A 23,258-nucleotide genomic window follows, 5' to 3' on the forward strand; every position below is an offset into this window, starting at 1 on the left:
ATCCCCTAATATGGAAACATGACAAATATATAACAGGGTGACAGAACTTCACTGGAGGTGTACAGAGTTCATTGCAGGCAGAGAAACTTCAAAACTTCCTGAACTGAGTAAAAGCCTTCAAACCCTGTCAAACCTTTTCACTTTACTGAAATGCTTTATGATCACCAGGTTAACTTCCATAATCTAGATGCTTCAAGTGCAGAAAATGTAGAATACCATGACCAAAAAAACCACCAGCAAACCAATGAACAAACAAAAAATTCACAGATATTTGCCTTTGTTGACAGTTAATGAAAATGAAATTTTATTCCAAAACATACAGGGGCAAAAGTCATAAAAAAAAGTGTAAAAATATGAAGATTTTAGAAAAGCAGTGCAAATCATCATAGCACAGTAACACAAAAATTGATCAGATTCCTAGTACTCACATATATCTGAAAAAATGGCTCTAAAGACAAAATTAATGGTGTGATTTTTCAAATGTCTTCTCTATGTTTTCACCAGAAATTTCAACAGCATTTTATTGCAAAATTCCTTTGACAGAGCCTAACTTACCATACAAACATTACTGACTTCAGTTACAGCTCTGAAAAATATAGTTCAGATTTTCTCAGAATGGAAAGAAAAATTAAAAGTAAAAAACCATCAAGCATGAATAAACTTGAGATTATGTACAATTGGCACATTTCACCTAAATCATGTCCTTTTTTTGTGTACAATTGAAATTGGTCTGAAATTGGTTAATGTGATAGTAGGTAATAGTTTTAAATGAGCTACCTCTAAATTTCACAGCAGTCCATTTTCAATTTTATATATTCTTTTGTATTTCTGAAGTACAACCAAGCTGTAGTTTTTCAGCATGGCATCTTCCCTAGTACAGATTTCTTCTAACAGTTCTTAAGTACAGCCTGGATCTCATGGAAGGGCTAAGGTTTTGGAAAGACCTGAGTGAGTGAGACCTCTTCAGTGAGGTTAATTGCCTGCTTATGAACGATCAATTAGATGCTGCAGAGCTTTCCCCTGGCTCATCTGGCTCTCCCTAAGCAAGCAAAACACATCCATGTTCTTCCAGGCAACTAAAATTGCTGGTTTGATCTTCTTTTCTCAGCTGCTTCATGCTGCTCTAGAAGAGACAGAGGAACTGAGGAGCTGATAAATGCAGGTGCTTTGTGTTTGGAGCATGGAAAGGGCACAGCTGGAACTATGGATCTGCCCAGCCCCAAAAGGCAAAGGGAAGGAGGCAATCAGAAGAAAAGGACATAGTTGCAGTGTCATTGCCTGCTGGAAAAACTCCTCAGTTTTATGAGTAGGGACTTACACTAAGCTTCAATTTAAAGCAACCTTTATAATGTCTGGAGTTAGGCTGAGCCCCAACTGGCTGCAGTTTAGGAAAGTGAGGAGCAAAGAGGGCACCTCTGTTCCTCCAGCTGCCAGAGTTTGAAGACATAGCTGGTCAGGAATGAGACTTCTCTCATCTCTTGACATGCAAAACTCACTCAAAATCAAGAATGGACACAGTATGAGCTCACTGAAAGGTGTGCTGAACAGCCTGGGAGAGGGGAATAAAAGAAGAAAGTAGTACTTGATGAAAATCAGTTCAATACGGCAAAAATTAGAGAAGAATTCCTGCTTCAGCAGAAAAACTCCCAGTTTTCCACACAAGCACTTTTGGAATCTTACCCTTATATCTCCATGAAATCATCATTCTGGACAAAAAGAACTGGAGTGAGCAATTTACACAACTTTCTACTGACACTCTGTAATTAGCTAGGCCATTGATGTGAGATGCAGGAGAGCATTTTCCCCTCTCCCTACTCTATCCTGGTCTCTCTGCAAGGTACCTGTAGAAAAGATATGGCCACCATTTTCACTAAGAACTTCTTGTTAACACAGAAGATATAGAACAAAAGAATCCTCTTGGATTCTTTTCTTGGAATTCTCTCTAAAGAGAAAATGGAGAGAGGGAAAAAGGAGGAGGAGAAGGAAAAGAGAAAAAACAAGTGATGTCTCAAATACCTGAAATCTGAAGAGAGGACATTCTTTCAAGACAAATTTTATGGCGTGACTCAATGTGATAGTAGGAAATATGGGAAAACAAATCTGTCTCACAGAGAAAATCCTAGCATATTCAAGTTTGATTTTTCTTTCTAAATAATTCCAACTTAGCATCAGTTTGTTTGCTTTTTTGATTGAATATTCATTCCTCTAAGGAGGCCTGCTGGTTTCAGTGATCAACTTCCATGAGCAAACGCTTTCAGATGTGAATATAAGTTGCATGATGTGGTTCCTACTTGTTTGCATAATTAGATCAATGGTCCTGTGATGAGGTTCAGTATCCAACTTCTGAAGTGCTGTGATTTAAACTAACAGTGGCTGAAACCCTTGGGTTGCAGGACACCATCTCCTGTAGATATTGAACAAACATCAACAGCTACAGGGATGTAGGCTCAAGTTTTGTTGCTGAGAACAAGCCAAGGCAGAGTCATGCAATATTCCATACAGAAACAAGGGTCTGCAAGGGGCAGGGGCTTAAGGGTCTAAGGCAAAACTTACATTTCCCTACTAGACATTCCTATGTTCTGCAAACCACAGACAGAGCACATAATCGAACAACATAATAAATCATGGCAGGGTTTAAGAGGTACTTCACTACTTAGGAAGATTTTTTTTTCAGAGTATCTTATGTTTTACACAGGAAGTATGTATCAGTTCTTTGAGGCTCTTTTCTGTAGATAAATCAGCACCACATTAATGGTGTGTAATCCCCAGTACAAGAATTCATAGGGAGTCAACTCTGATATGTGACACAGAATTACCACCCACAACAGTCTTCAGACCTCTTGTCATGACTTGGAAATCCAGTCCTTTTTCCTGCTTTGTAGGTGATGATTGAGACTCCACCTTCCTGCTTCCCATCAGAGCAGCAGCCTGTCCTTTTTGCATCTATTTACTCAACAGAACCCATCTTCTTCCCATTCCCTTCCATACTCAGGCTTTGGTGGCAAGGGGAAGGGAATAAATGGATTTAACTACAGTATAAGCTATTATCAGCAGTGATTGCAAATTTCCTTTCTACTAGCACACCATCCCTTATTATAAAGCATTTCTAAAATAATGGGGTCTTCTATGTGCCACTACATCAGAAATAGCACATATTGAGGAGAAAAATGCATAACCAAGAACTCTGTGCAAATGGTTTTCTCCCAGACTTTTGCAGTTTTATATCCTTTTTAACATTTAAATTCATTTATCTGATTAAATTAATTCTAAAACAATTTGTTTTCCAGATCTTTTAATGGCTAGCATCCTCAAATTAATGTGAAGCACTGGCTAGTATATTATTTTTTACAGCTTCTACCAAAGCATTTTAGAACAAGATAAATAGAACAAATTTATTCTTTTTGGAAAAAAATACAGAACTCAAAAAAATTTACTTCTACCTCTGCAGTATGAAATTTGTCACTAATCATTTTAAACTATGCCCTTTTATGCTTCTTCCATCTCTTTTAGCTTTCTATGCAGTTCTTTGATGTAACAAAGACAGTTTCAGACAAGATTTCAGTTCATCTGGAAAAAAAAAAAGCTTTAAGTCTTGAGGCAAAAAGCAGTGTATTTAAAATTTATATACTCCATAATGCCTTTGTTCTGAACTTGAACATCCTGAAAAACTTCTCCCCTTTCTTTTGCTTTCTGACTCTGAAGATCATTTGTTCTCATGGTTTCAGCTTCTTATTATGCAACAGTGGTGACTTTAACTGGTGGTTCCAGCATTTAAGTACATGCACAGTCATGGCTGACCCTTTCTGATCAATTGCCAATCCATACAGGTTTGACTGATAAAAGAGCCAATTAGATTTAAGCAAATTAAGGGACATCACCAATGTCAACCACTTATTAAACTGAATGCTGAATTCCATGCATACCAAACACTAATGCACCAAGTCCCATTAAGAGTTGAAATCCTAACCCCATTAGTAACTCCAGACCACTACAGGGTAAGGGTCAAAAGAAAGTTTCATATTTATGGATTAACATTTGGATTCAGTTTTTATTTTTTTAATCTTTCCAAGAACTCTTGAACCTGCACTGCAATTTTAAGCGAGATCATAGATAAAATAAATTCCTTATTTCTGAGATAGTTTTTTTGAGTGTTGACTTTAAGCATGGCAAATCAGCCTGATAAAAAATTAGGATACATTCAATCAGGTAACACTAAGGATTTTGTGTGCTTGATATTGTGTGCAATGTCTTTTAAAGCTAAAAAAAAAGAACAAAAGAAACACATGCTGGAAAAAAATTGTATCATGATGGTAAAACAGTGATCAGCAATAACTTCTAAATAGAATACTCCTTTGTCCTCTATCACTCTCCCTGCTAGACAATCTTCCATCAAACCCCATGAACTACTCCCCACAGTGTAGATTTTTTTAAATAGTGGGGTATTTTTGTATCCTTTCAAAGAGAATCCTACATTTTAACACTCATTAAAAGGCTGGGCTTCTGCACTTAATGAGATCTTCTTTACTTTTTGGTCTAACAAAACTTCTGACTAAGTGAAATCTTGGCCACTGAAGTAAAAAATAAAATTCTTTCTTATTTAAGTAGCATCTAGACTTCATTTAATGATTTAGAAAGTGTGAAGGTACTGAAAAATGCCCAATGTAAAATTACCATTATACTCACAATTTAGCATGCAATGGAATTGTAGAACACTGAAAGGCTCATTATAATAAATACCATAGTAAAACAAACATATATTGTCCCAGATACACACGTGTGTTTGTACATGTGGACACATATAGTGAAAACACAGTTTTTGAGAGAGCACTTCTCTCATATGCACTGCTTCATTTATTATTCATTTCTCTACAGATCACAGTCCACTGGACAATAGTATGGAAGATTTCTTTAATAACTCTCACTGCTAATTTAATTCTACTTAAACACACATATCCTAGTGAATGCCACATGCTTTTCAGCATGATTTTATGTGTAAATCAGGATAATATGTTTTCAGATCATTAACTAAAAGGAAGCATGAACTAAAACCTATTTAACCAATGAGGTATTGCTTTTAAACTACCACAAGGTCATAAAAAAGATAATTTCAAAGCTATAAGTTTTCTAATTGTAATCAACAACAATCTAATGATGAAAGAAAGTGTATCTTAATGGTTGTCATAAACTTGTGCACATCCTTGCTTATCTTTAAAGATCCTTTACTTTGTCATTTGTTGAAATTTTCACTACCAAATTTTACTAAGCAAAATTGAAATGTGACACTGGAGCTAGAAATATCAGTGTCTTACTTCTCAGTCTTAAATGAGCAGTAAAACTCAGATCAGTTTTATAATTATATGAGAATGTATATTTGTTAATAGTAGGTGCAACTTGACAATCCGATTGGAAAAGTATAAAATGTGCTGGGAATTGACTTTTCCCTTGTTCCTCAGTAATCTGTCATAAAAACTCTGTATTGCACTTACTTGCTTTTCTGAAGTCCCCAAACCAAATCCATCTGTTTTCAAGCAAGTTGTTTCAAGTCTGTGTTTTTGAGCTGCAGGTTTTATAATTTTTGTTTTCTTTTTCTTTTTTGCTTTTGTTTTCTTTTGCTTTCAAATTGTGTGTCCCTCTACACTCTTTTTCCTCAACAGCTATACCACACACTCTCAAAAACAAGTGTTGTTGGACTCTTATTTAAAAATTAAAAATTGCCTTAAATTAATTGTATCCATTGGCATTCATTTAATTCATTAAACTAATTAGCTAAGGTGTCCATGAAAAGCAAATGCAAAAGTATACATCTACATCAGCTACAAATGCAAGCTTTCTTGAAAAAAAAACCCAAACAATAACAAAGTCACAAAATAAATCAATGTTTAGGGCATATCTGCTCAATTCTCTTCTTTCAAATTGTTATGAAGATAATATCCAAACTGGCTTACAGCCTAATTCACTGTAAATCAGCACATTGTAATTGACTTTCTTACAGCTACATTATTTTGTGGATTCTGGCTCAATATATTGCCAGTGGTTTATATTACTATTACTAAACAAATTCTCTAAGTCTATCCAGTAAGTGCTCCTTGTCAGCATTTACAACTTTTACTCTAAAATAGATTACAAAATGCAGGTGAGGCTCTCTATATTCTTGGGTTAGATTAGCTTTCCATGCCAGAATACACCACCATTCTCAGAAAAAAAATGAAGTACATAATGCACTTCTCACCTCCATAATATGCTAACTACACAACTATGTATTTTCATTTTCTAGTTCTTAAATGGAACAAAGTGACAAATTAGAAGCCAAAAAGAACAATTTTGTGAGTAAGAACTACTATTACAAACATTCTTTTGAACTTCAGCCCTCAGCTGCGATAATAAATAACATTTTGTTGAACAGAGTGTTTGTGTAATTGTTACATGCACAGAAAAAGCACTTTTTCATACTTACCTCCTGGAGGCATGACTATGGTTATAGCATCACTTATCAAGCTGCCCTGGCTGTTGGATGCATTCACTTGTACTGTGTAGTTAGAAAATGGAATCAGTCCTTTAATGGGTACCCATACATTGAATTCCTTGCTGCTGCACAACATCTGAGTATCACTTACAATAGAATAATTAGCATTATCTGTTATGGAAAAACAAGAGGGGAAGGAAAAGAACAAACGTCAGACCTTGCATCTGCTACAATTCACTGTCTTTATGAACCAAGTCTTATTTCTACTCAAATAAAGAGTTGCCATTTATACCAGTAACATACACAATTTTTTGGTGTGTTAGGAAGAAAAATTATTATTCAGAATTTCTTCTCCTTTTGCCAACAGTTTGTGGCAAACTGTATTTGTAAATCCTGGAAAATAAACAAACCAATACATGAACCAAACAGTTGCAAACTGATTGTTTGGTAACAGCAATCAGAAGTTCCAGAACAGTTCTGTGATATTTGCAGATTTGAAACATAAATGATAATTCTTATACCATGCCATGAAGGACTAGCAAAACTTTTTGAATTTGCTAGAAAAATTCTTAACTTAGAAGTTAATAAGCTAATTCCATTGCATGCATAACAAATAGTCATCTGCAGTAACAGAGGCTTTCCAGCATGGCCTGCAGTTCTCTCAAAGACGAAACAAGGATTTGAAGTACTCAGTTTATCAGTTGAAATCATCAGAGGACACCAGAGCAACCTACATGTCCTTTGCAATCCTTTTAAGATCTCAAACTTAAGATAAGACAATATTCTACCCAATTTTTTTGACTTCATAAAGACTTTGGTCTCATATCTCAGAGCCAAGATGACTCACTTAAAATATCATGTTATACTTTGAGTATATGAAGTGCTATATGAACTATTAATATTATTATTACTATCCATCATTCCATGGATTCCATTCTCTCACTGAAGTCAATGAAAACTCTGTATTAGAAACAACAGCAGAATTGCACAAGTCTGAGAGCACAGGTATGAGAATGGGAGTAAACAGACTATAAAACTACTGTAAATCAATTATGACATTGTAACAGCTAGAAGATTCAATATTTACATCTGAGTCTTCTATAAAATCTAAGTAAGACAGAATTACAAAAAAAGCAGAAAATCAATCTTTTAATTTTTAAGGGACACTCGTCAGACTTAATCATTTTGATGCAAGTTTCAAATGAACAATTAAAACTGAAATGCTATTAGATCAGACACAATTTTTTAAATATTCCATGTTTCTATGATGTGCATTAAGGTGCATTTGCAGTACATTTCAGTCATGCTCACATTACATTTTACCACCATAAAGGATGTGGATTTTCCTCTAATTTGGGGATTCCTGTGAAAAATTTGGTTCACTTAGGGTACAAATCTGAGTACTTCCTTTATTTTGGTGTAATGACCTGCACTGGTGTTTTCAGTTACTCTATTGTAACATACAAAAAGCTTATTTTTTGAGGTTTTGGGCAGAGGGACAGGTGTGCAAAACTCTTTTTTATAAATCTGCCTTGTTAGATCCTCATTGCTCAAACTCTACCTGGATTGTGCCCTACCATAGCACCAGACCACTCAGACTACAGTAGCATGAAGGTTGAATGATTTCATGAATCTTGATGGATTCATTTTGGATTTCACTGAAATTTATCTGAGAGACCCTGTTTTAGGTATAGCATTGGAGGCAAAGCTTCTTTGCATGCAAGAAGAACAGCTACATTTCACACATTCCACATACAGAACCCTGCAGAAGCAAAGTTATTTTTTTCTGAGATTACTCTTATGTACTCAGGCTATTCAACCAGCACTAGAAAAATGCATCTGCATTACTTGATCTCAGCTTTTAAATTGTATATCAAACCCTCTTCCTGCATCTTCGTGAAACTGTCCCCATGTGTGATTTGGGAGAAGATACAATCCAACAAAGCACATGTCTCCTATTATCTATCACAGCTCTTGTGATGTCTGTGATTTATTATTTGTGAAGATCACGCAACAATATTTGACACATACATTCTTAAGGTCCTAGGGACATTAAACACTTAAGGACTCAGCTGGCTGTGGGAAAAAAAAAGATCCATTTTTCAACCATTACACCTGCAATGTGTGGAAAAGTTTAAAAATACTGTGCTAACAGATCAGCACATAGGCTAGAGTCAAACCTCAAGCATAAAGGAAATTTGTCTAACATCAATTTATATATGCCAAATTCTTGTGAAAATGAAACTTTTTCTATCAACACTACAGATTTAACTTGCTAATATTTTTATTTCATTCACCTGAGCCTGGCACAAAACCATGTACTTCCTCTGCTGATATTTTTATTCCATTATTAATCTTTCTTCCAATGGCTAACTATACTATGTTTTAAAAATACAGTTTTGAGTAACAGAAAATGAATTAAAAGGATAACACACTATTCCAAGTTGCCTGGATAACAACATTAATATACAGTAATTATACAATTAGTTGTAACATTAAATTCTAGTTATAGCAGAGTGATTACTCGGCAATTATAAGAAGTATATAATTACTCAATAATTAGGAGAAGTATGTAATTACATAACCATTTTATTCAGCTCAAAAATGAACTTGCAAATTTACAATGAGATAGACAACATAGCAGCTCAAAATTTTTCAATGCTTCTAATAAAAAGCTAAAGAGCACTTGCAGGTTTCCTAGCCCAAATTTTACACAGACAAAAGGTGTTTTATCCCAATTCCCAGACAAGGAACTTACTGCTGCTGGCAAGTAAAATATTAGGATATTTTTAAAATGCAGGTCTTGCTGTGGCTGACTTGCAATATGCAGCTTTGCCACTTCTCACTGCCTGAACTGTGCTTTCAGTGGGCTGGAAAATGCAGACACACAGGCTCAGCCTGACAGAAAGCGATACAGAGATAACCCTGTCATATCATCCCGTGCCATTCCTGCCCAGGCTGCCTCAGGGTGGACCCAATTTGTGAGTGTAAGTGGATGAGGCCTCCCTTTTTCCAATTTTCCTGGGTGTTTTTCTCTCCATCCTGCTCACAAGTCCCACTGTAGCCCACTGGCAAGTCCATTGCAGATGTAAACAGCAGCTGTCTCAGACAGTGGTCAAGTCCTAAGAGACATTGTTCCACTTCAGAAAAGTGGTTTGTACCAAAACAGCTCCTAATTTCTGCCTTGTAACTCCTGCCATGAACAGACACCAGTACCCCAACAAGCAAGAATCCCTCATGATTCTGTTAACATGAACAACCTAAAGGGGCAGAAAACAAACCCCTACATCTGACTCACCCATGAACACTTAAGGCATGCAAACACTTGCAAAAAAGATGGATCCCAACAGCAGAGAGCTCAGAGACACTATTTTCTATAGCCTCTTTAAAAAACCTAAGTATATTGCAGACATGAATGGCTTCCCTAAGCTCCTTAATTTTTCCATATTTTTGCACAGTTATGGTTTTGTTCTTTTGCTAGCCTTCCTGCTCAGTTCTCCATATCTCCCCAAAATTATCTGAGGGACTTTGCCTAAGGCAACTGAGAAATACTTCTGCTGTTTCCAGTTTATTCCTAGTTTCTACCAGATCAAAGTATGCCAGTTTTTCAGGAAAAGATCCATATGAAGAAATGAGGGCTAAAGAATATCCATAAATATACTTAAAAGTCACATATAGTTGAAACAAAGTCAAGGAATAAAACATGCTTGCATTAAAAAGACACATGAATACATATATTGCATTCAAAATCGCTGTTTAAAAGTGCTAAGAGCACTCTAGGTGGTGAGTATCTAGGCTCAGGATGGTTTTGAGTGGACACTCTTCAAGGGACTCCCTAGCAGATGTGCATTCCTGTTTCTGAGCACCCCTGTAAATAGGTGAATTAAGCTCCTGTGAGTCAGCGGTGTGTAAATTACTGCTGTCCTGGGTCCATCATCCTGTGGGGTTCACTAGATTGAAATAACATAAATGGGTATCCTTTTCCATTCTTGTTATAATCATTGTCACAAGAATTTTAATGCCTCATATATTCCATAATTTTTTTTCTGTGTGCTGTACTGCTCTGACCTTTTCAATATTCTGTAATTTGACTGGCTGGCGATTTCAAGTTCTCTCCTTTTTACAGCCTTATTAACTTGTGGGGAAGAGGTGAAATGCACAGCCAATCAGAATACATAATATTGCAAAGGTCACAGCAGTACAGTATAGCATCAGCAGACACAGAATACTGTATATTAGTCATTAGCATCCTGATATCTTATTCATGTGCCAAAGGTTGTGAGGAGCGCAGGAAATGGTACAACATGAAACCATTCTCATGGCAAAGAAATGGTACAAATAAACACATTCATCTTACATTTAAGAATTTTTCTCCCCCCAGATCCGGCAAATTTAAAGGTACCCTTCCCATACCTTTAAAAATTTATGCTTTTAAGGGAAAAAGTAATAAATTGAGATGCTTCCTTTTTACGTATCAAACAGAGAAAGACACATATTTCACAAGTGTGGGCAAATACCAAGTAATTCTATTAGTATTACTGCATTTGTGATTAATACCAATGCATACTTTACATACAGTTACATTATTTCCTGATAACCTTTTTTTTACATTACAGAACATGTAACAGACAGAAGCAGTACCACTGTAGAAGACTACTCAAAGAGTAAAGGTAGCAAAAATCCAGCTCAAGGAACAGCTAATGTGAGGATCTATACAAAGATTACTTAGTTAACTGTCATAAACACTTACAGCTGTTTTTATGCCTGCTTTATATGACTGAGAATACAGAGGTTAAGCCTTGTATCATGAGCCACAGGAAAAGTTCATATCAGATCAGAACAGCAAAATAAAAATGAAACAAGAACTAATTTTTTCAGCCCTTTTCCCCAGAACTTACTGTCACCAGTTTCTGTCCCTATTTGAGACACATCTAGTTTGTGTCTCTTTGGCATCACATCTTTGGGGGAAAATTCTGTGAATATGCACAATTCTTTGTGTCTCTGCTTATTCTTTTTTCTGTTACTTTTGCCTATTCTTCAGCCTCATTAACTACCACAAAAGCTACTTTTCTCCCAGCTAAGATTTTTCTTTTCTCCCTTTCTTTCCCATTGTTTCTAATGGAATATTCAAAATAAAAAATATCACTTTCCATTAGTTTAATTATCCCAGTAGAAAATCAGCTGAAATATTTCCTTGGCATTATTGGCAAATCTCTTTTCTTAAAAACTGTAATAATGAACTGTTCTCAAATTGTCATCTCAATTGTTACATTGACTTGTGAAGTAGTTTGGCTTTGATGCTATACCCCCCTTTTCAAGCTGTTGGGGGTTTTATATTTTGAGACAATGTTGTTTTTTTTATATTTTGGCATTCGGTTTTGGAGGATTTTTTCTTGCTGTTATTTGTTTGTTTTCTTTCCTTTTTTTTCAGATGAGCACACTGCAGATTTTTTGCCTCAATGTCTTGAACCACTATTTGTTCCCCTTCTCCTGAGCTGACAGATGTATTGTTCCTATGGACATATCATGGTCACAGTCCATCAAACTGAGTTCAAAACTTAAAGACTCTCTGAACACATGAAAACCTCACTCTCATGGGCTAGAAGGAGTTGCTGAATGAGTCAAAAATGGGTAAGTTAAAAGCACTGTGGGAAACTGGAAAAATTATTAATCCAAAATATTAATTTTCCCGTAAATAAAAAGCGTTTCACATTATCTGCATTGAAAAACTTTATCTTTTTCCTTTTCCCCTGGGAATTAAAAGAAGTCTTTAAATTTAAAACTGAAAAATGGAAAATATTTGAAAAACAAGATCAAAATCCATTTTGGCACATACAGCAGAAATCCGAAATCTAAAAGACCCAGTTTCTGATTAGTATTTTCTGACTAGTACTCAAGTCATCACTCAAAGAGGATTCTTACAGACTCAGATTTGGTACAGCTATCTTAGATTGTCTTGAGAATGTATAGAATGTGTACACTGTCTGTCACTGACACAGGAAGAGGATTCCTCCTCCCTATTCAACCTGGTGAGACACATCTGGAGAGTTCATCCTATTCTGGGATCCCCAGTAACTCAGATGTGGACTTACTTGAGTGAAGTTCATGCAAAGATGATTAAAGCCTTGAAGAATATGCCACATGAAGAGGGTTTGAGAGAACTGGGGTTGTTTAGACTCAACAAGAGGAGGAAGGATCTTAAAAATGTGTAAAATGTTAAAAATATCTGTTGTAAGGGCATAAAGTAACCAAACATTTCCCAGCAGCAGAACAAAAGACAATGAGTACATACAGAAAATACAATAAATTCTGTTTAAACCTAAGAAAAAGATATTTTTACTTTGACATTGGTCAAACACTGGAATAAGTTGCTCAAAGTCTCTAACTTTGGTGATACTACTCAAAAGCCAGCTGGACACTGTCCTGGGCAATATGGTCCAACTAACCCTGCTTGGAGAAGAGAACTTGAACTGGTTGTTCCCTAGAGCTGCTCTCTGACCTCAGCTGTTGTATGACTGTATGAAAATTTTCAGAACACTTCAAGAACCCTAAGGCAAAGCAAGGGTAATCATTATGATGAAAGCATGTTCCTGTCAGTTGAAATAAGTGATTATTAGGGTTACAAACACTAAGTAATGTGCATTTATGTGCTCATTAATTCTACAGACTGCAATATGAATAAAGCCCAGAGCTTGATGTGAGAGCTCCTACAAGAAAGCACAGACCCCATGGATGGTTAATGACTGCAGCCAGGGTTAGGCTTTGTCATGATGGCAAGCAGGAAGGACTCTGCAGTGTGTGGTCTCATCTACCCTTTGGAGCTTCCAGCTTTGAACTAAAAACCTCTGTAATTGTTGATGAAGCTGCCAAGAAGAAACCTTCCTGATTTGAATTGCTGTTTTAGTTTTTCTCATTACTCTTTTATAAACACAGAAACTTCTAACGAGTCTTGTAGCTGAGTCAGTTTCATTTAGACCTTCCAGCTAAAACAATGTTTTCAGTGTAATGTTAAATCTCTGCTGTAATTATATTCATCTCTACTGTGACTCAATTTTTCTGCAACAGCACCAAAGGGAATCAGTTTTGGACCCTGCACACAGATGGTTTTACAGACACCAATAAGAACACAGCCCATGACCTAAACCAAACTCTGGGAAGCATTCTATGGGTATAACCAATTTCTCTCGATTTTAAAAAGGTTTCCAGTGTCCAAGCAGTGTTATCTTGATACAAACAGGAGGAAGTGTCCAAGCACAATTTAGTAATCCAAGTGGAACACCATCACATTTGACACAAGACATCAAACAGCAAAAGCACTTGCTGCACTTGCAATCTTAAGTTGATGACAGAGCATACAGTTACTGATTTCATCCATTTTGTTTGAGGTGTTTTATAGACATGAGACTTTATCAAGTCTATTTCACAAGGGATTTTATACACTAAAAAAAAAAATTCAAACACAGTTACCTTTTAAACCTTCAAGTTTGCTTCTCCATGCTTAGAACATTCTTTCCCCTGCTGCAGCAGTACATAAATGGAGATTATCACAGTATCTGGTTTCTGAATCTATGCCCATAATTCATGGATGCCAATAAGAATTTTCCATTCTCCAGGGACACTATCAGAAGGAGACTAACTAAACACACAGAGCAGAACTTGGAGTCTCAAATCCATAATCAAATATCTAGATTGATTGTGTCACTTGCACTTGTATTGATTTCAATTGGAGCAGCTGACCCAAGGGAATAATAAAAATGTGGAATAAAACTGATTTATGAGAAGAAAATAAATCCTTTTGTGAGAGGTAATGAATTGGTACTATTTAACCCTTTCAATCACAGAGGGAGAACACTATTTATTTTTTCAGAATGCTGAGTTAGCCAAAAGAAGTCATATAAAAAAAGTCAATACTGTCAAATGCCATTACACTTAGTTGTAATACTTTGGAAGGAATGAAGCTCTAAACTTGATCTAGGATTTTTGTTTGACATATGACGTTCTTTTGGCTTTTTCAGTCACCTTTCATGAGGCATCATAAGTGATGCACTTGTAGATTGAAATAACCACAGAATCACTCACGTGTTTGTATGTTGTACTTATAAATTACCTCCCTCCAGACTATTTAGGGCAAAAACATAAAGAGTAACTAAAACAGCCACATCAACTGCACACAATTACCCCAATAAAAGGATGACCTATCATAGTGCTCTTCCTGCTATCACACTAGAAACTTACATAGTTAAATCATAATTTGATTCTTCCTTATAAAGCCCAAAGAAAAACTTCACCAAAAGTCTGTCAAATCCCAGTTTTCATCATGTTTTCTCTATCTGAGAAAACAGATGGGGTTTATATCAGTCTCTAAAGAGAAGTTTATTTGTTTGAAGCCAACACAGAAATTCAAACTAAGTTTCTTTATCTGTGCAAGCTCTAGCCAGATTGTGGATATCTTGTTTGGGTTATGCCACTGACATTAATCATATTGTGCTTAATGTCATAAATTGGTTTTTTGCATTTAAGAGTTACCATAGACACCTAAGCACAGTCAATGTAGTCTTCATGTGGGTTAAAAACTCTGAAAGACATTCATTAACTAAAAGACTGTTTTTGTAGGAAAACTGATTGGCAAATTCCCTTTTACTCAATACTGTTTACCAGAGCCATCTCTAGAAGATTGTTATTATTCCCTAGACTATTCCAAAGGAGTAGAAACAGTCTTGGAGCCAATCCTGCTATAGGCAGTCACTAGGAATTTCAGCCTGTTAAGAATTGATAATACATTCCTCACAAAAATGGGGTTCAGCCCTTTGTGTCAACTTTATCACATGAAACCAAACAATTTACAAAGTACAAGACAGACATTGTACATGTGACAAAAAACATAATTATGGGAATACAGTGATGCAGAAGATCAATTAAAACACCATCTGTAGTCTGATGCTAGAGCCTTTACCAAAGAAATGTTCAGATGTAGGAATAGTGACTTCAATTTTGCTTTCCTCAGAGACACCTGTACTGAGGAAAAGAAAAGAACAGCATACCTGATACTGACTGGGATTATGCCATTAGATGGTGCATTGTGAAGCTGTTCAAAACCTACTGAAGCTCGACTAAACATTACCCAATGATCATCCTGAAGTGCATGCAAAACCATGAGTTTCTAGCCAGGCAAATCAAAATTTAAATGTCCTAAAATTCCAAGGCAAAATACCCTTAACTCCTGCTCTGGTGAACAGATTAAATATGGCTATTTGAAAATGGATTATGCATCCTCTTTGTTCCCCCTCTCAAATGTCTTTAGGACTGGTAAGTGTTGTAGGTCTGCAGCTAGAACTATAAAGACAGACAAAATGAGAAAGGAAGAGGACAAAATATGAAAAATCTCCTTTATGGCTGGCTTGGAAAAGCAGCTAAGGGATCCCACAAATGTATCCCATGTTGGGAATAGGAAGGTTATCTTTCTGGTGCAGGAGTTGGTAAGCATTTTGTAATAACTTTCATTCCTCATTCTCAAGCCTTCAGCACAAGACAGGCTAGGAATTTCAAGGAGCTTCAGCATTCCTTTCCCCACTTCTGTTGCCATCTGCAGGTGGTGTTTTCCCCTAGCAGTCATTGCTTTTTGCACTAGGCTGATTCTTAACACTCCCTTTCTGACTTCTGTTTGGAGAGGGTACTGAAAGTATTGGGTACACTGTGCCAAGTTCAAGACTATAAGAGGAACTTTCTTATAGAAGTTAAATTAATAGATGGTCTGAGTTTTACTCTATTTATTCATAAATACAGCAAATATAAAACTAAAAAGGTTAGATAGGCAACATTCTGATGCGTACATGCAAAAAGTCAACTTGTTTATGCTGTATTCTGCTGTTTGAATTCTCCACTTTGTTGGGAGAATGAGTGGGCTGCAATGAACCTTTCTGGTACATCATCTCCAAATAAGCAGAGTAAGCAGATAAACACTTTTTTTCCTTTACAAAAATACTCGATTAACTGTCTTGCTGAAAAATACGAACCTTAGATAATGTGTCATCAAAATAAGTTATAATAAGTATCAAAAAAACCCCCTCGAGAAACAAAAAAACCCAAACCCCAAAACTGAAAGTAACATACATTGATTTCTGTATTCATAAGCAACAGAATTCTGAGTATAACCCTGCAACTTGCTGTTATGGAGCTCCCTAAGGACATACAGTTAATTAAGGATTCTCTTTAGGTCAAACTCACATTCAAATGCATCACAACATCTTGGGGTCTACAGATTTGGATTAATTTTGTGTTAACGCAGTCATCTGACAGAAGTAGGAAGATAAGAACTTTCTCCAAATCTCTCCTCTGGAAAAGAGGTGATACCTGATTCTTTCTGTCCTAGAACCTAATTTCAGACACCCAGATGCAATTAAAATAACGCTGTATTCTATCTGAACCAACTTGAGAATAAATGGGGATGAATGAGGAAATAAGGAAAGGAAATAAGGAAATAAGCCTAACTCTGTCATCTTTCTTCCCCTCAAGTCCTCTGAGAACTGGGAGGGTATCAAACAGGAACTCTAACTACTCTCTAAGAGGAAAAAACTGTTTGTGATCTGGTAGTACTAGTATAGTACTTGTATAACCAATTGAAAACCAAATTACTCTCTAAGGCTCCTCCCAAGCAGATGCTGGGCCTTAAGTAACTTAAGGAAAGCAACTTGTCATTGCATTGTATTGACCTCAAGCAAAGATGCTTGGAGCACTGCAGAACTGGGACAGAGCCCTCAATTCCTAAAGTCCTATTTGCTCTCCACACACGGTTCATATACCTTTCTGGAAAACTAGAACATACCTACACAGAACAGAATGACAAAGCAGCCCCAATAAAGCTCCCTTCTGTTTTTTATCAAGTACTTTCACAGAGAAAGGTCTTCAGAAAATGAAGAGTTTAATTAAGGCTAATTGATACAAATATTTCCCTTGACTACATTGTTAAATTATGGTCATACTATGTAAAAATCCATCCTAAGTATCCTCCTCTATGGTCAGACAATGTAAACTATCTACTCCTGTACTACATTTCACACTTGCAGTGGCCTTTTCCATCAGTTTAGCATAGTATTTGATTGACTTTTTTGGTAACTGATAATTTTTTCAGGTACACACTATTTACTAGCACCTTGCCAAGTCACCATCTTAAAATTAAAAAGTATCAGCAATAAAAGAATTAAACAGCAGTGAATAAACAAGCTATGCATTACAAAACATTTATGTTGGAATGAAAAGTCAGTAATTTAGGCACATTATAGCTAAAACATTCTCTCTTGCATTATTAAGCATTACAATGCATTCTTTGCTGAATCATTGTTTTTACTGTAAGAAGATGAACATTCTCCATTCCAAAAAAATACCCCACAGCAACTTGAAATCTTTTGCAAATTATTTAAGATGATCTGGCCCCATTAGGAAAAAAAAGGTCTAGAATTAAATATAACTTGTTTTAACATGGAAATAACCAATAAGCTGCTCACTTGAATTGCTATGTGGTATGCATATTTTTAAAAGCAGATGGATGAAAAGTGACTTGGCATCTTAAACAAACATGATGAATGGCAGAGCCATTTGGTGGAAAAACAGTGCAATCAAATATTAAGACAGTCAGACAGAGACATAAGGATGTGAAATTTGAAAGATTTGGAACAGGACAAGGAAAGGCACTAAGCCTAGGGACAGCCATGGAATATTTAGCATGAGATCAGCTGGTGCCTCTACAGTGTTGGAATAACAGGTTCATGACAGAGAAAGTGTTAAGTTGCACGTTATTTAAACACTTTCCATGTCACCGACCTGCTATCTCAACATACCATATGCTATAGTAGGGCGCTGATAAGATAACAACACATCAAGCACAGTTTCACAATATACATTAGGGATGGCAGTGCAAAAATGTAGAAATACAACATGCATTAGGAAAAAATCCCACTCTCATAGTGGGATCCTTTGCCCTGTCCAGGGGCTGTACTTATGCAGAAGGATTTCCACTCCTCAAAAAGTCTGCATCTCTTAAATCCATCCCTCAGAGGCATATTATTCCTTACTTTAAAAGGAAAAAAAAAAAGGCCAGAGAGATATCTTAGATTCAAAGGTAGACCTTCTAGGCCACACATAGTTTAGCTAAAGTTGAAAAAGATACAGATATAATGAATCCAATTCTTTGATGAAACACAATAATCCACACATTATATAATAAATAGAGGTATCTAATCATAGATACCTCTGCAACGTCTTGATATGCTCTAATATTCACTCAAGTTTCTTGAGCTTCAATCCTTTATAATTCTACTTAGAAACAGCTATCTAAGTAAAGTATACAAATACTAAATTTTCATTAAAGTATTGCCAAGATATGTTTGCTTCTTTTTCATAATACTCCTCCTATCTGATGGGCTTTTTTAAAGCAGTCCTTTGAATTATGTAGATGAGTACCCTATTGAGTATCCCTATTTTCAAATAAAAGCAGGTCATGGGCTGGAATGACTCTGCCAGACAATCTCCTACATCTCCCCTTCCTCCATATGAGATATTATTTTTACATCTAATAATCATTGCAGTGTTTTGCAACAAATGTTAGCTAAATTTGTTCTTAATAAGAAAAGGTGACTGGACTGTTTGGGAAATTATGTTTGCCTATTAAACACTCACACTACTGCCAGAAGCTCGAGTTTTTATTAATGAAAATTATCTTAAAGATTTTTCATTCAAGAGATGTATAAAGAAAAATTACCCAGTGTTGGTGGGGCCACTCCTTCCCAAATTGACACATAAGGTACTGCTGAGCAGACCCCCAACTCAAGTGATAGGTGCAGGGATTTGGATATTTACATTCACCTTCTAGGTGAATTCCTTCTCCCCTTATTGCATTTTAATTCCTGCCTCTTTAACAGACGTTGCAGTGAAGAATGAAATACAGTTGCTCATTATGTCAAGAAAATACCAATTAGCCATCAGACAATTCAATAAACTTTGTGTAAATATTGTGAACAGATGATGTCTTATATAAGTTTGATGAATTAATGCTTAATTTCCTTCCTGCATAACCCCAAAACAGCCAGCTTAAATGTCAATTGCTAGAGCTCTGACTTCTGGGGGGAAACACTCTTTACTTCTTTAGCATTGCAAAACAAAGTTTCAGCAACAATGAACAAATGTAATGAAATTTTCTGGGTTCTATTCCCCAGTGATTCTTCCACTCCCACCCAGCTCTCCTGAGTTGAACTAACATAGCAGGCACTTTAAGTCAACTCTTATAATTGCTTCCAATTTGCCTGTTTTGCTTTTGGCAATTAGCAAACTGAAATGTTATCATGAAAGAGTCCATCTCATTTATAAGGCCAGGTTTTCCCTCCACTAAAATATGCAGGCACTCTGTTCTTTATTACCAGCAGGAGATAAATGGCTGGTTTTCGTTGCTGAAGAATATATAATGGTTAAAAAGTCACTTTTTTCCTCCAGCTCTACATAAATCACAGAACTAGTCAATATTTAATAATGCTTGCCTTGGTCTGGAGTCCCTTGATCACCCCTGTCATGTGTAATAGCTCCCTCTCCGATATCTTTGACATAAAAGCCCAGCTTTACTGCAATACTAACATGTAGAGGGTCATTACGGATCGACATTTACCTTAATCTGTGACTGCCAACCATGAACCGATAAATTCCAGCAGATTCCACTGGGAGAAATCAGTAAACTTCTCAGTGGAAAGAACTGAAGGAAAATTCTGCCGAGAACAGAATACATTTTCTACAAGGGCTGCTCTGCAAATGGGTTCTGACTTTTGAAAGTTCTCTAGCTGCACAGCTTTGCAACATTTAATACCGTTTTGATGGTTTGAGAGACGGGATGACAACTGAGGATGACATGACTTAGAAAGCAAGCAGAAATTTTCTTTGCAAAAACAATGCAAGATTAAACACAGGGGGAATATGGCTTTTGCATTATTCACCCTGCTGCCTTGGCGGAAATGGCTCTGCTGTCACGGGTCCAGCCAAAATGCTGCTCCTTTTTTTCAAATTGATCATCACTCCTTCTCCTCATAATCTTACAAGTGCTTCACAGCAGAATACATCAAAGCCTTCATTGCATAAAAAAGGGACACAACAGCCTTTGTGAGGGGTCAGCTGAGACTGCTTACCACACGTTACCTCCTCAGTGAACGTGTTTCTCCAAACAAGTTCATTTATAAACACTTTACAGAGGACAGCAATTACAGCAACTATGTTCTCTTTAGCACCAATACTGGAAGCAACAAACCAGTCTCATTCCCAGCAGAAGAGGCAAGTTATGAAGTCATCAGTGATTCAATTCCCTGTTACTGCATTTACAATAGCAATTAAATTTGCGAACAGTACATAGAGGGATTAAATGTCATCCAAACATTATTTTCAACCACAGTTTCATATTATACTCATAAGAAAACATTTTTATAGTTACCTAATGTCAATCATGCTGTTTAAAGTGCACTAAAAATTAATGACAACATTGTTAGGTATAATTCATAAACATTACTTGTGTACAATATTCTATTATTTATTATACCTTAGAGCACGCTTAATAGCTCAAATTGACATATTAAATGCTCATACTCGTTTTGTGAACATTCATTTTTATTTACTGCCCAAGTGTTTTACATTTATATAATTAGAGGGCATGGCGTTCTACTTTCAACTAAAAAATACAAGTTTTGTATTATATTTGTAAAACAGTCCATTTACCTCCTTTAGTGCCCTTAGGCTTTTATTATAGGGGTGACACCACTAACTCTGTCTACTCCCATTTAGCAACATTTTAACCCAAGATCACATTGCTATGTTTAAGTTTAAAAGATATAAGGAAAAAATGGAACAACCTGCAAGGTAACCCAGTGGAAGCTAAAGAACGAACTGCCTTGCAGTAAGGTTGAACAGGAAGCTCCTACTTGTCAGGTTTTTGTATCTCATGCTGAGTCTGTTTATAGTATAGAAATAAAGATTTGGGTTTCTTTCCCTTTCTTCTTTAAATTGTATCCCTGATCAACCACATTATGAACAGCTCTCACGAGTTCTTTTGGTTTATATAAGCAAACCAACTGAAATTTTGTGAGCATAGCTTCCTTATCTGAGTGAAGGTGGCAAGATAAGACTCCGTGTGTATATCTAGAGACTAAATGAGTGCAGAGAGCTTATCTTTATTTGCCAATTTATGTGTTTGTACAAATGTAAAGAGCCATAAATCAAAGCAGCAGTTCTTAAAGAATAAAATTGATAATTCTAAAATAATCAATGGCACGGGGAAAAACGAAAAAGTAGAAAAATTTAGTGCTAAAGGATTTTTTTTTTAAATAAATGGAACATCAATGCTATCATTAGACTTATTATGAAGGGAAAATCATACCTTGATCAGCATAGAAGAGACCAGTGACAAGGACTCTGTAGGTCAGTTTCCCATTAGGTTTATTTGGGGCAAGCCATTTTAATTGAACTTCTTTGGACCCATCAACAGTAGTAAGGACATCAATCATTCCCTCAGGGGCAGCTTCCAAGGTCCGAGCTTCTACCTGTAAATTCAACAGGAGATGGAAGTTTGGTGCCATAGCCACAGGGAAGGAATAAAAGATGAAAAGGTTAAGAAAAGGTATTTGTTAATTAAGAAAAAGCAACTAACAATGTCAGCATCCTGATTTTTAAGCACATTGCTGTCCTTTTATCTACATTTGTTTGATGCTGTCCAGCTACTAACCTACTTTAAATAGAGACTTCTGGAAGGAACAGGAAACAAATACTGAAAAACAATGAAAGATTATTTTTTTGAAAACACCATTGCACTGAATGTGGATGTACAATCTCAGTGTAAGGAAAGAAAACAGCAACAGAAGACCACATAACTTTCTCTTCCTACATTTAAAAAGCAACTGCAGGGAACATGCATTTAAACTCTGTAGTAAATTATTACAGATATCTGACGGGGAAAAAATCCTTTGTGGAATAATGGCTGCTCCCTAAATTAACTTGTACATTCACCTAATAAGATTAAGTTGCAATAAAAAGTAAATATTTAAGAGACAATAAGATATAAAAGAGCTGGATAATGTACTGTAAAAATTTGTAATATAAGTAAATAAATACTATTCAATATTCCAGTATTTAGTATTGAAATTTCATAACTTGTAGTAAATATTCAGTGCTGTGGAAAAAAAGTAATTTGTTATTATGTTATTTATGGCAACAACTTTGCTTCTCCTATATTATTTATTTGGTGTTTTCTAAGCTATAAGATGGTTTCACACCTTTGTAAGTGCCTCTCAGCTGCAGGTTCATGGGCGTGCTAATAAATGCTATTTTTAATCTGCCACACCTGCTCTGTCATCTAAATAACCAAACATATTTTCTCTGTCCTTGAAACATGAATGTTGTACTTTTCCACATGTAAAGATTGGACAGTTTATTGTTTACACATGCCATGTGCACCAGTATCTCCATATGTGCTTCTCTATTTATACAATTCCTATATTTAAAGTAAGCAATAAGTTGCAGTGAAGTCAATGGGACAAAGTACATGCTTAAAGATAAACAAGTACTTCATAGAATTATTGGATCACTGCCACATTGATTATTTGGGTATTTCAGTCAGAAACATCCTTATGTAAGGATTTGACTAAACTATGCTTTCTAAACAAAATAATTTCCAGTAAAGTACTCCTAAATGCAGGCACTCCAGTCAGAAACATCAGAAATGTGAAGAAATAATAACAATTATTTTTTTCTACTGAAGAAGATGCAAAAGATCTTT

At 35.9% G+C, this 23,258-nt stretch overlaps 1 protein-coding gene across 3 annotated transcripts in view; it reads right to left on the reverse strand.

The window, feature by feature from the left end:
- USH2A (usherin) overlaps positions 1 to 23,258 on the reverse strand; it is a 363,259-nt gene that overhangs the window by 144,882 nt on the left and 195,119 nt on the right. For 2 of the 3 annotated variants that reach the window (XM_079297512.1, XM_079297514.1), the window contains 2 exons: positions 21,864 to 22,026; positions 6,455 to 6,634 (listed from right to left, as the gene is read on the reverse strand). In XM_079297512.1, the coding sequence (XP_079153638.1) occupies positions 6,455 to 6,634; positions 21,864 to 22,026 (343 nt within the window). The remainder of the gene's footprint in view (positions 1 to 6,454; positions 6,635 to 21,863; positions 22,027 to 23,258) is intronic. The other variant, XM_079297513.1, reaches the window with a different exon arrangement.

The sequence above is a fragment of the Erithacus rubecula genome (assembly GCF_903797595.1).
Source record: "Erithacus rubecula genome assembly, chromosome: 2".
NCBI lineage: Eukaryota > Metazoa > Chordata > Aves > Passeriformes > Muscicapidae > Erithacus > Erithacus rubecula.